At 39.1% G+C, this 17,160-nt stretch overlaps 1 protein-coding gene and 1 pseudogene across 1 annotated transcript; both read left to right on the forward strand.

The window, feature by feature from the left end:
- The first annotated feature begins 1,559 nt into the window (after positions 1 to 1,559).
- LOC117668829 (olfactory receptor 12D1-like) lies at positions 1,560 to 2,449 on the forward strand (annotated as a pseudogene).
- A 12,424-nt stretch (positions 2,450 to 14,873) lies between these two features.
- LOC117668830 (olfactory receptor 12D1-like) lies at positions 14,874 to 15,812 on the forward strand. The gene has a single exon (XM_034422885.2). The coding sequence runs from the start codon at positions 14,874 to 14,876 to the stop codon at positions 15,810 to 15,812; it is 939 nt and encodes a 312-aa protein (XP_034278776.1).
- Positions 15,813 to 17,160: the final 1,348 nt, after the last annotated feature.

Consider the following 17,160-nt stretch of genomic DNA (forward strand, 5'->3'; position numbering starts at 1 on the left):
AGGCCATAATCCCACAGGACAGGTTTAAAAACAAGAATGACAGAATTATGTCTGTTCTTCTCCAGGGGCAGAAAGTGTGGATGGGACTTTGAACAGGCAATCTAAACTGAACACCTTAAAATGACAGATCATGCTAGAATTTGGTGACCTAGATCTTTGTAATTTGGAAAAGGTAAACTCAACTCGAAACAGGCATATAATTTGACTGAAAGGCATCCAAGGCTTCATCTAGGGTTCACTGAAGCTTCTGCATGACCACCTTCTCTACAACCTTCCTTAGAAAAAAGTGATTGGACACTGAATGAAAATTGTCCATTGTGGTGGGATTCTATAATGCCTTCTCAAGAAGGAAAATGAATTTACATCTCCTTAAGAGGTGAAGAAAAAATGTCTCTTTCAAAGATGAATTATTTATTGCCAGAACTCAATCATATGTCCCCTTCAAGGCTGCAAACTAACAAGGAGAGACATGATTCTAAGGGGCAGGTGATATGGTTTGCTATCAGGAGGACCTCGTCCACTTCCTGAGGCCCAATAAATTCTAACCATTCCCATGTAACAGGATAAGACTGTGCCCACATATCTTCACTGGAACTTCACTAAACTGGTATCTAACTAGGAATGAATTTGAGCAGTTTTGTCCAACAGATGCCATGAAAATTCCTCTTCCTGGCCTTGCAGGTGAATCTATGAGTTTCCCTTGTTCAAATGGGCTTGAGTTACAAAAAGCAAGGCCAGCAGACAGCAATCTGTAGACACAATAAGGAGAGAGTATAAAGTTACTCTACCATCCTTACCATCCCAGGATGGGCATTAGTAGCTGCTTTCACCCATGCTTGGTTATGTTCATCCTTTATTGACCTCAGCAATGCTCTGAACATCTCTTCTCCCATTTCATCTCCCTCAGCAATTTTATAAATCATGGAAAGCAATGGAATCCATAGCAAAGGCAAAGTCATGCAGGAACAACCTGATTCAAGGTCACTGTCACCCTCAAAACAAAACAAAACTCCTAGGATCTTAATTCAATAATCATTTAGGGGATTGAAATTCAAAGGATAGAATTCAGGAGGCCATTTTTCTTTTTTTTAGCCATTGTTACATTATGTCTGTATGGTAGTCAGCATCAGGTTTACATTTTGTGAACTTAACTCTGCCTGGATGTCCCAAAGGTGCTTTTTCAAGAGGCAACTGGACTTTCTAGTTTTTATTTGAAGACATTTCATTTCTCATCTAAGAAGCTTCTTCAGCTCTGTCTCATCAAAGAAAAACCAGAAATTCCAGTTGCTTCTTGAAAAAGAACATTTGGGACAACCATGATCTGGATGACTGAGAATTTCTATAGATACTCTGTTTGGATGGTTTTTCCACTGTAGTTATGTCACTGTGGCTCAATAAATAAAACTGTATTTTATTTATCCAGATCTCTATGTCCCAAAATTATCTTGCTGTCATACTCAGAAGTTGGATTTAGTTTGGATAGATAAGTGTACTTAGCTAAATATAATGTATTGATAGCTGATTTATCTGTCATAATCTTTTTTTTCCCCTTTTTAGTGATGGAGAACCAAACAGAGGTGAGTGAATTCATCTTAATAGGACTGACTAACCTCTTCAAGTTTTACAATGTACTTTTTACAGTCTTCCTGTTGTTATACTTGGCCACGTTAGTAGGGAATGGTGCTATAATTATTGTTATTTTAACTGAACCACACCTTCAAACTCCAATGTACTTTTTCCTTGGAAATCTTTCCTGCCTTGACATCTTCTATTCCACAGTTACTGTTCCAAAAATGCTGGCTGGATTTCTTTCAGATCTGCACATTATTTCTTTCAAGGGCTGCATAGCCCAGCTGCATTTTTTCCACTTCTTGGGCAGCAGTGAAGTCATTCTCCTTGGAGTCATGGCCTATGATCGCTACGTTGCAATATGTAAACCTTTGCATTACACTCTCATCATGAGAAAAGAAGTTTGTATCCTGATGGCAGCAGCAACCTGGTACACTGGATTTGTCCATGCTTTAATGCATGCAGTGGTGACTGCTCGTCTTCCCTTCTGTGGACCAAATCACATTGAACACTTTTTCTGTGACATCAAGCCTTTGTTGAAACTTGCCTGTGATAGCACATACCTCAACCTCATTCTCCTCAGTACGGTGACCAGTTTTGTTGCTATGACTCCTTTTATCGTCACAATAATTTCCTATCTCTACATTATCACTTTCCTTCTCTTCAAAATGCAGTCCCAGAGTGGACGGCAAAAAGCTTTCTCCACCTGTGGATCCCACCTGATTGTGGTGGCTTTACTTTATGTTCCTGTGCTGTTTAATTACATGCTTCCCACTGTGGGTGCCTCATCACAACGGGAGATGATATTAACCCTTATATACAGTGCAGTTACTCCAGTTTTAAACCCACTTATTTATACATTAAGAAATCAGGAGGTTAAAACAGCAATGAAAAAAATTGTTAAAAAAAAGATTTTCAGTTCCTCATGAAAACAAAAGCTGGAATGATATTCTATCCATGATTGTTCAGCTTCAGAAATAAAATTTCAAATTTGCCAAAACTGGCATTATTTCAATCTGTTCAATTGATTGATTGATATTATTATATAAATCTACCCAGTGTTGTTTTAATATGTAATATCAGCCAATAAATTTAATAAATAAATAGTCATCCCATCATCTTTTTAACACTTTATACCGCAAAAATAATTGAGGTGACATTGAGGTAATATGCTCTTTAGAAGAATGAATGAGTGAATCTGAGCAGTGAGTTTTTATGTTTATGGGTAAAGTTGCTTGTGATCCCGGTTCTATTTCTATAAATTGATCCTTCAACAATTCTGCCTCTCTCATAACCTCTCAATTCTCATTTATTTATTGGATGAAAATCACTTGAAACCTGTCTCAATTAAGTATGATGGGAGAGACTGATCTGCAAGCATCTTATTAATGTACAATATTACTTTGTTATAATAAGAATCAAGTGGCACAACCTTAAATGCCCCTTACTGATTTCAATATGACTTATGGAGCCTCCCCCCAAAATTAAACAAAATTAAATATTTAAATTACACTCCCTTGAAAAATTCTTTCAGCTCTTTTGAAAATCTTGCTGATGAGCTATTAGAATGTCATCTATAAATTTGGTTGAGTAAAAGTATGTTTCAATATCTGTTAGATAACTGGTTCCCCAGAAATATAATTATCTTGACATGTGTCCCAATTGAAAGGGGGATCTGGAATTTAGGATATTCCAAACATAAAGGAAACAGTATTTTTCTGTCTTTATATTAAATGCTTGTATGTGTAAACACATTACTTTTCTTCAGGTTTGAAAATGTATTTTCAATTTATCTGTTTTAGTTACATATAGATAACTGCTGAATGCAAGATGTCAGGGCATTGATTAATCCCATCTTTGGCTCTGGGACAATCACCCTGATTTAATTAGAGGATGGATTGTGGCTTTCTCCAAGTTGCAATATTCTGAAATAAAACCCGAAGAAAAGTTCTCTAATAAAACTCATTTATTTGTTATAAAGAAAATAAAACACCTCACTAACTAAGAAAAATAATTGCTACATTTTGAAATAGTTCGGGCTGGCTGCTTTTTCAGCAACTGGCACTCCTTGCAAGAGAACAAAGGAAAAGTGTTTGATCCTCGAACTCAGGACTTGCTTCTTGTGTCAAGTTATGAAAATCTGTTTGCATGGGTGTCTTTGTTGTGTTAGCATCTTTCATGTTGCAATGATGCAAAATTTGTTCAATTTTATCCTCTTGTGAAAGACTAAACCCCTTCTGTGTTTTTTCAATCTGAACACCTAAATAAGTGCTAATGTGACCTAATGATTTCAATGTGAATTATCTCTGCAAAGCTTTGGCAAATTTTTTTCACTCATTTGCTTATTTGGACCAATATAAACAATATCATCAACATAAGCAAGAACTATCTCATATGCATTGTTAGATCTTTTTGTGAACACGTACTCATCAGTTTCGGACTTAATAAAGCCCATTGAATTTAGTTTGTCAGTAAGACATAAGTACCACATTAAACCAGATTGTTTCAGACCATAAAGACTTTTGTTTAGGAACCAGGTATCCCCTTCTTGCTGTCAGAATCCTGGAGGACTTCTCACATAGATCTCTTCATCTAGGTCTGCATGTAGATAAGCCGTGTCAACATTGAACTGGAAAACTTCTAAACCAAGGATAGTTGCAGTTGCTAAAGCAATTTTTACACTCTCAATTCTGACTGTCGGTGAGTAAGTATTTGTGTAGTCCTCAGGATAACGTTGAGCGAAAACCTGACCTACAAGTCTGGCCTTGTACAGTGACTCACCATTTGGTTTCTTTTTGATTCTGTAGACCCATTGAGTGCCAATGACCTTTTTGTTTGCTGGAGGTTTTGCAGGTGTAAATACTTTAAGTTTCTTTAGACTGTCCATTTCAACCTGCATTGCATCATACCATTTGTCTTGCTCTGAATCAGGGAGCTGCTTGATTTGTGTGAAATTATCAGGTGGAAGTGCAACATTGCAAATTAAAGGCAAGGGTGCTTTTGTCAATTGCCAAGAATATCGTTGTGGAGGGATTCCTTTTGTGGCCCTCTTGGAACATCTCGGGACAACTGTCCAGTCTTCTTCTGCTTTGTCCTCGTCCTCACATTCGTCGCTAGCTTCAGCATCCATGGCTTGTGAAGATGGAACATCGGGTTGAGAAGAATCAGTGGAATCTTGATCATCAATCTGCGTAGCATTAGTAGTATCATCTCTAGGAAAATAAACTCCAGGATCATTGGAATGAATCCTGGACCAGTCAATATCTTCTTCAAAATTAGCAGATTGGGAAATCACAATTACATGTTTAGAGTCAATAAATTTGCTCCATTTTGAGTTATCATCAATACCCATAAATCTCAGTCTCTTTGCTGCTGGACTTCCTTTTCTTCTTTGAGCTAAGGGAATGTTCACCATAGCATACGAACCAAAAATATGGATGTTTTTAAGATCGGGCTTGTAGCCATACAACATGAAGAAAGGGGTCTGATTTGTTACACTGCTCCAAGTACGATTGACAATGTAATTTGCATATTTTATAGCCTCACCCCAGTATATCTTACCAAGGTTGGCGTCTTCTAGGAGACAATGCATCATGGTTTGCAGGACCCCTTGTCTTCGTTCTATGACTCCATTATGAGCCGGTGTGTAAGGGGCCGAAGTCTGATGAATAATTCCATTCTTACGCATCCAGTCCTGGAAACGCTGAGACATGAATTCGGCACCACGATCACTCTGGATTCTGGTGATGCGAACTTGGTGTTGGGTAGAAACAAGGACTGCAAAGTCTTTAAAGATCTGAAAGGTCTCTGATTTTTCTTTCATAGGATATCCATATCCATATCTAGAGTAATTATCAACAATTGTTAGAAAATATTTTCTACCACCAAATGATGGCGGGAAAGGACCAACTATGTCAGTGTGAACCAAATCAAAAATGCGTGTTGACAGGCATGTAGCATATTTGGGAATGGCTGCTGCTTTGGATTTGGCCTTTTTGCAGACAGCACAATCCAAAAACACCTTACATCCCTTTAGATCCAAACCTTTTGCGAACTCCGGCATCTTCCTAAGGACACGGAAACTGGCATGCCCCAATCTTCTATGCCATTTATGGATACACCTGGAATGCAAAGGTTTACCAGTTAGTGAATTTTCAACATTAACATTTTTATGCGGAACCTCAGGCTTGCTCTGAGCAACCTGTTTACCAACTTTCTTTTTGTTGGCTTTAGGACTCTTTGGAATAGCAACAGGATCTCTCTCTGGAGCATCTCTCTCTGGGCCTGTGCTCTCCCATTTTGGAGTTTGTATACTTGCCTGTGTTTGCAGTTTAGGCTTTGGCTTTAAGTAATAAACACCACCAATTAATATGGTTCCAGCAACAATATCTCAATCTTTAACTATGTAACTTGCATTTTCAAGGTGGTGAACCTGGAATTTTAACATTCTAGACAAGTGACTCTGACTAAGCAAGTTACTGGTTGCTGTTGGTATGTAATAAACATCAGGAATCAATGCATCGAGCTCTTCAACATAAACAGTTCCTTTTCCTTTGACCTGACAAGGATGATTTGAAAAAGAATAAAGTTCACGTAGTTCTGGTTCAGGCTCGTGCATTTCTGTGAAAAGTTCCTTTCTGTAGGTAACATGCAATGCTGCACCACTGTCCAAAGTCCACAGAGTACAAGTCTGTCGTACTCTGGTTGAGGTTGTGGATCACTGGTTAAAGCCAATGAAGCAAGTGGAGTTTGTGGATCACGCCGGGGACCACGATGACCTTGTCTTTCGCCTCTGCCTCTGCCTCTGGAATCTGTTCCTCTGGGCTGGTACGTGACGGGAGCTGGAACTTGTTGGGGACAATCCTGGGTGGCATGTCCCACACGATCGCAGTTGTTGCACCTTGGCATCCTTGGAGTATAGGTCCTTCCTCAGAAGGGGCGTCTAGCTGGAGCTCTTGATGCGGGTGGTCCTCTCAAATGTGGCGTGGCCAACATGAATGCCTCTTCTTCAATTAAAAGTCTGCAGACATTGTCCACTGTGCGTTGAGCAATTGGGACTTGGTTAATTTTTGTAACAGCATCTTTCCATTCATAATTCAAAGAGTTAATAATGATGCTGATCATTTGAATATCTTCAATGTTATGGCCTCTTTCTCTCAATTCTGTTCTCAGACCTTTCAGTTTGGTCAAATGTCCTCCAATTTGTTCACCGGGTTTCAATCTCGAACCGTGGAGTTCAGACATGAGTAGACATGAAGATTCAATTGAGATAGGCCTGTAGCAATTTTCCAATTCAGCCCAAATTTGTCGGGCTGTTGTGTTTGGTGGAAAAGTGACCTGCAGTTCAGTATCCATGGACATCAATAATGTTGTACGAGCTCTTATCTCTAAATCTCTTATTGCATAAATCCAAGGTGGAGCAGGTGGGTTAAATACCATACAGTGCGTGCCTTCTCTAAGAAGCAATAGTGTAATCTCACTGACCCAGGCTTTATAATTGTGTCCTGACATTTTTAGTTTTGACTCAACAGTTAGTGGAGAGACAGAAAATGCCTGGTAAGAAGCCTGCATTTGGTATACTGGCTGTGCTGGCAGAAATGCCTGTGGTATTTGCTGTGCCTGTTGTGGACCTAAAAATGGTCTTGGATGTGCCATTGGAGGTGGACCAGGAACTGGACCTATTTGCACTTGTGGCTGTGGCATATATGCAGGCATTTGTAGCTGCTGTGGCATTGGAATCTGCTGTATTCCAGCTGCCATTTGTGCTTGAGCTGCATAATTGGCATGACCTGCTGGGGATGCAGTCATTTGCCTTTGCTGCACTAAGCGTGGTTGTATTCCATCTAAAAGGACACCAACACCACCAGGGGGTGTTGGAGTTTGAGCCCGTGGAGACACTTGTGGCATTAATATTATTTGGGAAGAGTTTGATCCTGTGACTCCCGAAAGCATGGACAGGATACTGAACAGACTAAATGCGACCACATGTTTATTGGACCCGTGTCCCTCCTGTTTGGTACTGGCCTCCCGGGAGGTGACGCGAGGCTGGCTCCAGGAGATTATAAATGCTTCTTTGAGTGAGGGTGTCTTTCCCACCATCTTGAAAGAGGGGTGGTGAGGCCCCTCCTCAAGAAGCCTTCCCTGGACCCAGCTGTGTTAGCAAATTATCGTCCTGTCTCCAACCTTCGCTTTGTTGCGAAGGTTGTTGAGAGTGTGGTTGCACGACAACTGCCTCAGTACCTGGATGAATCAAATTATCTAGATCCGTTCCAGTCGGGCTTCAGGCCCGGGTACAGCACAGAGACAGCATTGGTTGCATTGGTTGATGATCTCTGGAGGGCTCGGGACAGGGGTTGCTCCTCTGTCCTAGTCCTATTGGACCTTTCAGCGGCTTTTGATACCATCGATCATGATATCATGCTGCACCGGTTGGAAGAGTTGGGGGTGGGGGGCACTGTTTTACAGTGGTTCTCCTCCTTTCTCTCTGACCAGTCGCAGTCTGTGATGACAGGGGGGCAGAGGTCGACCCCGAGGCCCCTTATATGTGGGGTGCCGCAAGGATCGGTCCTCTCTCCCCTTCTATTCAACATTTATGTGAAGCCGCTGGGTGAGATCATCCGTGGTCTTGGGGTGAAGTACCATCAGTATGCTGATGACACCCAGCTGTACATCTCCACCCCAGACCACCCCAATGATGCCCTCGAGGTGATGTCTCGGTGCCTGGAGGCCGTATGGATCTGGATGGGGAGGAACAAACTCAGACTCAACCCATTCAAGACCGAGTGGCTGTGGCTTCCGTCATCCCGATATAGTCAGTTGGCGCCATCTCCCAATATAGTCAGTTGGCGTCAGTTGGGGGCGAGTTGTTGGCCCCCACAGATGGGGTTTGCAACTTGGGCATCCTCCTAGACTCGCGGCTGTCTTTAGAAGAGCATATGATGGCCGTGGCCAGGAGGACTTTTTATCAGGTTCACCTGATTTGCCAGTTGCGCCCCTTTCTGGATCGGGAATCGTTACGCACAGTCACTCACGCCCTTGTCACCTCACGCCTGGATTATTGTAATGCTCTCTACATGGGGCTCCCCTTGAGAAGCACCCGGAGGCTCCAACTGGTCCAGAATGCGGCCGCGCAGGTGGTGATGGGAGCAATGTGGCGCTCTCATGTGACCCCCCTCCTGCACGAGTTACACTGGCTCCCGGTGGTCTTCCGAGTGCGCTTCAAGGTTTTGGTTACTATCTTTAGAGCGCTCCATGGCTCAGGACCAGGGTACTTACGAGACCGCCTCCTGCCACCAATAGCCTCTCACCGACCAGTTCGCTCCCATAGAGAGGGGCTCCTCGGGGTGCCGTCGGCCAAACAATGTCGACTGGCGGCCCCCAGGGGGAGAGCCTTCTCTGTGGGGGCACCTGCCATCTGGAATGGGCTCCCCCCGGAGTTACGAAGGATCCAAGATTTACGCATCTTCCGCCGTGCCCTGAAAATGTTTCTATTCCAACAGGCTGGTCTAGCCTAACTCTCCCTTTTAAATTGGCTTTTAAATAGGATTTTAGATCTCTTTTAGATAAATTTGGATGTTTTAATTTTTAAGCCTAAATTATTTAATCTGTTTTTAATAGTTTTTAACTTTTATATGTCTTTGTATTTATTTATGGCTGTTCATCGCCCTGAGTCCTTCGGGAGTAGGGCGGTATACAAATATGAAAAATAAATAAATAAATAAATAAATTTCAGCTTGAATCTCTGAATGAGTTAGAGACAGGTTTGCCAGGGTCTGCTGTAGTAATTTAAAGAGTTCATCTATGCTTCGTTCCCTTTCAGCTTCCTGTAGTAAATTACTTTCGCCAGCAGATGGTGCTGCACCTTTAGCTTTGGGCAGCTTTGCAGTTACAAGAAATGTCTGCCTGGCAGGTTTATGTGTAACTTGATCAGGGAGACTTTCATGTGACGTATGTAGTGCTCTCTGTCTTAATTGGCCTGACACAGAATCCACCAGGGGGAGTGTCTTTGGCTCTGAGGAAGAAGACAAGATGGCACTTTTTGAAAAACTTAAGTCACGGGGCTTTGCCTTTTCTTGTTCCAGCATAAACAAATCTCTCTTAAATTGAAACAGTTCATTTTCATAATATTTTATATGCTCATGGTAGGATTTGATGGCCATCTCACGCTGGGTGAGTTCAGAGTTTTGAGGAGGATAGTAAATTACTTCTCTCTATATATGTGAGGAAGAATGATTGGCAGTTTGTGGAAACTTTCTTGGCCTAGCATCAAGCACATCGTAATCTGTAGGCTCTGGGAGGATAGATTCATAGCATGCAAATTGAGAAGAAAAAGCTACCAACCCCAGTCGCAATTCATTATCTTCAAAAGCAGCTGTTCTGATATCTCTCCTTTGATGTGTTTCCGAAAGCATTTTCAGATCTTCCTCACCAATGACACCTTCTTGTTCCAGTTGCGTAGCTGTAGCAAGAGGCTGGAATCTTGAGGGCATTTCTATCTCCTGCTCTTCATCCGAAGAGGATAAAGCTCTAGGCTTCATTTTTTTTTCTTTTTCTTCTGTTTCGGCATCTTAGCAAAAATAATTAGCGTACCTCAGTAGCTGAAAACTAATTGCCTATGCGCTCTTATCAGAAATAACAAACAAGGAAAAAAACCATAAATCAACCGTCCAAGCTACCAGATGTCAGGGCATTGATTAATCCCATCTTTGGCTCTGGGACAATCACCCTGATTTAATTAGAGGATGGATCATGGCTTTCTCCAAGTTGCAATATTCTGAAATAAAACCCGAAGAAAAGTTCTCTAATAAAACTCATTTATTTGTTATAAAGAAAATAAAACACCTCACTAACTAAGAAAAATAATTGCTACATTTTGAAATAGTTCGGGCCGGCTGCTTTTTCAGCAACCGGCACTCCTGGCAAGAGAACAAAGGAAAAAATGTGTGAAGGAATGTGGGTGGATGGACATGCCTAGTAGCTTTTGATAACAATTCTTGGCAAGGTACGGAAAGTCTGATAGTCCAGAAATATGGAGCTCAGCTGGTAAATAAAATAACACAGTGACACAAGATTTGGTTTGTGTAGTTTTTATCCTGAAAATCCAATAAAAGTCAATATCCTATTTATTAAAACCAGCATCTTGAATTGGGTCCAGAAGCATATTGGTAACCAATGTTTCTTATAGGGCGGAGAGGTAATGTGCTTACCTTTAGAGGCACACATGTTCATGCTGCTGCATTCTGTACCAATTGAAGCTTCCATATGTACTTCAAAGGTAGCCCATATAGATTATATGGGCATTATAATAGTAATATATCTATTGTAATAGATCATCAGGAGATGATCAGGGCATGAATAACTGTGAGCAAAGCCTTGTGATCTAAGAATGGGCACCCTGAAGCACAACAGAAGTTATGCAAAGCTCTCCTGGTTATGGCTTCCATCTGTTCCTCAGGAAGGAGTTATGAATCCAGAAGGACTCCCGGGTTGTGCATCTGGTCTATTTGGGACAATGCCACCCCATCCAGTACCAAAGGTGGTTAACTCCCAGATTTGTAAGGCCTTCAAACCTCTAGCCATTCAGTCTTGCACTGGTTCCGGCAAGTTGCCTGCTGTTCCCCATCTAGATTCCTGCATTCTACATGACAGGATGCTATATCACTTTGAGGGGCTCAGGTATATATTTGAGTCTTATCAGTATATGGATGATACTTCACCCATAGTGATAGATGATCAGTTTCGTGTAGATGTTAAACAGATCAAGTAGAACCATGATGAATGCTCTACCCATGTCCCGTTCCTGCCAAAGATCATTCAAAACTATAAACAAGGCTGTTTCCTTCTATGTCCAGGAGTATAATTTGACTGAAAGACATCCAGATAATTTGCTTCATCTAGGATTCTCTGACGCTTCTGCATGAACACGTTTTCTACAACCTTCCTTAGAAAAAGGAGATTGGACACTGAATGAAAATTGCCCATTGTGATGGGATTCTATAATGCCTTCTCAAGAAGGAAAATGAACTTACATCTCCTTAAGAGGTGAAGAAAAAATGTCTCTTTCAAAGATGAATTACTAATTGCCAGAACTCAATCACATGTCCCCTTCAAGGCTGCAAGCTAGCAAGGAGAGACGTGATTAAGGGGCAGTTGATATGGTTTATTTATTTATTTATTTATTTATTAAATAAATAAATAAATAAATAAATTTATTAATAAATTTAATAAATTTATTTATTTATTTATTTATTTATTTATTTATTTATTTTACAATCAGGAGGACCTCATCCACTTCCTGAGGCCCAATAGATTCTAACCATTCCCATGTAACAGGATAAGACTGTGCCCACATATCTTCACTGGAACTTCACTAAACTGGTATCTAACTGGGAATGAATTTGAGCAGTTTTGTCCAACAGATGCCATGAAAATTCCTCTTCCTGGCCTTGCAGGTGAATCTATGAGTTTCCCTTGTTCAAATGGGCTTGAGTTACAAAAAGCAAGGCCAGCAGACAGCAATCTGTAAACACAATAAGGAGAGAGTATAAAGTTACTCTACCATCCTTACCATCCCAGGATGAGCATTAGTAGCTGCTCTAACCCATGCTTGGTTATGTTCATCCTTTATTGACCTCAGCGATGCTCTGAACATCTCTTCACCCACTTCATCTCCTTCAGCAATTCTGTAATTCATGGAAAGCAATGGAATTCATAGCAAAGGAAAAGTTAAACTGGAACAATCTGATTCAAGGTCACTGTCACCCTTAAAACAAAATCTTCTGGATCATACAGATCATTAGGAACAACCTCTAGCTCACTTTGGAATCTTTCCAGCTCATTCAGTCATCAGGGCAGGGCCATTCAAATTGATGCCATATGTATGTGGCATGAGGTGGATCACATGGTTCCCAGGGCATGAGCTCATCAATGCAAGGGAGTCACAAACAGTTTTCTCAAATCCAGACCACTTGGCTACTGCTTTGACAAAAAATCCAGATCAGGTGTGTGACCACTGTCTCCCAGAAAGAAAGGTTGAAATCCATCAGGAAACATAAGCCTGCAAATTCCACTGCCAACCCTGAGGCAGAATCAAGGACTTCAGACAAGAAGGTTGCCATTCAACAAAGAGACTGGAGCCACAGAGTCTAACTTAAGGAATGTTGCCATCTTACTAGATCCTAAGACTCTTAGTTACAGAAAAACTAATTTGTGCGCTTAAGACTTTTCTATTTTATCAAGCTGGCCTGGCCTAAATCTTCCCCCTTTTTAAATGTGGAAATTTTAAATTTTTAAATTTTAAATTCGTCTTATTTATAGGGATATGGGTAAGGCGTTTTAAATTGGGGAGCCATTTTGGATTTAATTATGTTTTAAACACATTTTAATTGTTTATATTGTATGTTTTTTAATTTTGGCTATTCACCGCCCCGAGTCCTTCGGGAGAGGGGGCGGTATAAAAATCTAATAAATAAATAAATCAAAATAAGAATATGTCTGATTATTTTTTTAAAACATGATCTTCATACATTTTGGATTTTCATTCATCCCTCATCTTTAATACTACTTAAAATGTTAATTTCAGTCCTCACTTAGTTATATATTAAAACATACTCTCCTACATATATTGTTAAGCATACAAAAAAAAGTCTCTATTCTAATGCCTTGGGAAACAATTTTATACATTAATGTTAATTAGCTACATAATTTGTGTGCATACTCTCATTCAATACCTTTATGGGCAATCAAGAACTACTGGTTCATGAATTGTTTATTTTTTCCCCCTAATTGGAAGAAATGATGCTTTATAAGACAGACACATATTGCAAAAGTACAAATCATCTGAGATGCATTCTGCAAGAGAAGTTGATTACTTGTATTCCTTCTAATTACATCCTGTTGGTGTTTTTGGCTCTTGGCCATTTTATTTTCAGTTACCATTTCCACACAGTGAGAGCCAGTTGATGTTGTGGTTAAGGCAATAGGCTAGAAACCAAGAAAGCAGGGACTAGTTCTAGACCTACTTAAGCACAAAACCACCTGGGTAACCTTGGACCAGTGACTTTTTTCAGCCCTGGAAAGGAAGCAATGGCCAACCACTTCTGAAAAACTTTTCCAAGAAAATTTCAGGGACATAGCCAGGCAATATCTGAGAATTGGACATAACTGAACAGAAGTTTTTTTTAAAAAAACAAAACAAAAACACACAATTCATCTAGGGTGAATATTCTTTTCTTTAGTGGAAAAGAAATCTCCAGGTTTGAACTTCTTAAATATTTAACAGATATAGACCTTAGAATTAACATTTTATTTAAGGGATTGACACATTTCATTTGTTGTTGCTTCTTTTCATGGCAATGTGCAAATACTGCAATGTACAAATATGTCCTAGGAGGCAGGTTATCATTTATTAAATATGAGTTAGAAACATTAAAAAACAGAATACTTACCATGATGATACAACAACTCTTAAGACACATTAATCGTAAGAGTAGTATTTATATTATGTACTCACTGCTTGATCGAAATAAGATTTTTGAAGATTCTAATTGAAAAATAATCCTTCTTAGGTTTCTGCTAGATGAAAACTTTCAGAAAGATTCATTCATTGATTGTCTATGACCAATATTTAAAAGAGGATGAGATAAAAACAAATACAATATAAAACAATGTAATAAAATAGCAATAACATAAATGTTTTACAGAAAAGCCTAAAGCAATAGCTAATGTAAAAGAGGAGTTAGACTTCTGCAAGCCATGACTATTTTAAAAATGTAGCCATTTTGGTAATAGTTGAAAGTTGTTCTTCTAGGATAGTAAGGGGATTTGAGTTGAAAGCAGAAGAACCATGGTAACAGCTTATTTGCTGCTATTTGAATAAATATATATAAATTGAATACAGAGATGGCTATTTTATTGTTGTAAAATTCTATATTTAGCTCTAAGGTAGATTCAGTTTGAGTCCATTGTTTAGGAATATGCTCTATTTGTGCTACTTGATAATTTATTATAAATTTGGTTATGCCTCTGCCCCTGCTTTTAAGGTCTACAAAGAAATGAATAGAAACATAGAGATGAACAGGGGATGGAGAGTAAAATTCTGCTTTAACAAAAACTTCAAACATTATTCAGATATAAATGAAACAATAGTAGGAGTACAGTTTTATCCTGTTTTGCACATTTTTATTAATTATTCCAAACTTTCACCAGCCAGTCACCTTATTGTTATTTTCTTTGTCTTTTTATTCTTTTATGTGTATCTTGTTAATATCTCATTTACTTTGTCATTTTCTCCTTCCTTTTTAGTGATGGAGAACCAAACAGAGGTGAGCGAATTCTACCTAACAGGTTTGGCTAACCTCTTTAAACTTCAAAATCTTCTATTTACAATCTTCCTGCTGTTGTACTTGGCCATATTGGTGGGGAATGGTATGATTATTATTTTAATCTTAACAGAACCACATCTCCACATTCCCATGTACTTTTTCCTTGGAAATCTTTCCTGCCTAGACATCTTCTTCTCTACCGTTACTGTGCCAAAGATGCTAGCAGGATTTCTAACAGAGCTGCACACAATTTCTTTTAAGGGCTGCATAATCCAGCTGCATTTTTTCCACTTCTTTGGAAGTAGTGAAGGCATTCTCCTTGCAATCATGGCCTATGACCGCTATGTTGCAATATGCAATCCTCTGCGGTACATGGTCATCATGAGAAAAGAGGTTTGTCTCCTAATGGCAACAGCTGCCTGGTGCACTGGATTTTTCCATGCCTTGATGCATGCAGTGGTAACTGCTCACCTTCCCTTCTGTGGATCAAATCACATTGAACACTTTTTCTGTGACATCAAGCCTTTGTTGAAACTGGCTTGTGATAATACATACCTCAACCTCATGCTTCTCAGTACTGTGACCAGTTGTATTGTTTTGAGCCCATTTGCCTTCATAGTTCTCTCCTATCTCTACATAATTACCTTTCTGCTTTTAAAAATACAGTCACAGAGTGGTTGGCAAAAAGCCTTCTCCACTTGTGGGTCACACTTAATTGTGGTGTCTTTACTTTACATTCCTGTGTTGTCTAATTACATGCTTCCCAATGTGGGTACCTCATCAGAACAGGACATGATGGTAACCCTCATATATAGTGCAATTATCCCAGTGTTAAACCCACTTATTTATACACTGAGAAATCAGGAAGTTAGAAGAGCAATAAGAAAGATTATGGATAAAAAAAGAGTAACTTTCTTGTGAATTGAAATGCTGGAAAGATATTGTATCCATTATACTTTTCTTTCAAAAGTAGTTTTCTTCCGACTGACATTCCCTATCTATTTGAATGAAATCTACAATTTTGCTTTACAAAAAATTATCAATGCTTGTTATAAAATGATTTCCTAAGGACACCCTTGCCATGTCATCTTTACATTAGTTCTAGCTTCAGAAAAATATTAGCTTCTGGATCTTAAACATATGGATCGGAGGCTAGTCTTATGAAACACTGAATTAGTAGCTTTTTTTTTTACACAAAAATTGTTATAGAAACTGATCTGAAAATTGTTATAAAATTATTATAAAATCTGACATTGTCATCTGAGATGAGATTGTCATTCCTTTATGTTCTCCCATTTTAAAATATAAAGTCTAAAGAGTATTTTTATATGATTTCCTTTTTCACCTATTCCAAATCCAAGTTGGAGACTTAATTTTCAATCTTTGCTTAAACTTTTTGTGATGTTTAATGAAATGCTTGCCACTGGGAGTGCACCATCATAAAGGGAGATAATATTAACTCTCTATATAGAGCCATTACATCAGTTTTGAGCCCGCTTATTTATACACTGAGAAATCAGGAAATTAAAATGACAATGAGAAAAATTCTGGTAATTTTCAAATTTTGGTAAAAGAAAAAGATGAAAAATCTAGTCAACTTTATTTTTCTGCCTTTCAATTAAATTTTCAGATGTCTAAATATGCTTCTCTTCTGCATGCTTGGAAATCAGCTTGGAAATAAGATCAGAGGATGGGAAAGAGAAACACTATCTAATAGAGAAGCATTAATATTTTGTAGTATTGGCGTTGTAATAATGTTCAGCTATGCCATTCAGGCAGAAAGTAGTAAGACTTTCAAGACTGATGACAGGTCTTCAAGACAGATCAGGTCAGGAAACTGACCTGAAACATTATTTTATTGATATGGGCTATAATGGCTATCTTGAAAGTCTCATCTTTTTCTTTCCTTTCCTCTTATAGCAAAGGAAGTGAGGAAGCCTGTAGATTTTACTCTTCAGTGTAGAAAGATCAGAGAAAGAGAGAATAATATATGGATATCATGGCAAAACTTGCATGCATACCTTTATCCACCTTGAACTTCATTCTCCACAAAATAAAGTTAAACATATAAATTAATTCTTAGTGTACATCTAAAGTTGTACATCTCCTTTTTTATTATTATTATTATTTTAAAGTATTGTGAAGTGGGTTGGGGTGAAAATGACTGTTTCAAAGACTTTCGGTAAACTCCCATGTTTCAGAATCTACTGTTGCATCATTTCTGTTTCATCATCCCATAGATGTTGCTCAGAGGTGGGATTCACTTACC

Source organism: Pantherophis guttatus, chromosome 4, assembly GCF_059756535.1.
Source record: "Pantherophis guttatus breed Tessera chromosome 4, ASM5975653v1, whole genome shotgun sequence".
Taxonomy (NCBI): domain Eukaryota; kingdom Metazoa; phylum Chordata; class Lepidosauria; order Squamata; family Colubridae; genus Pantherophis; species Pantherophis guttatus.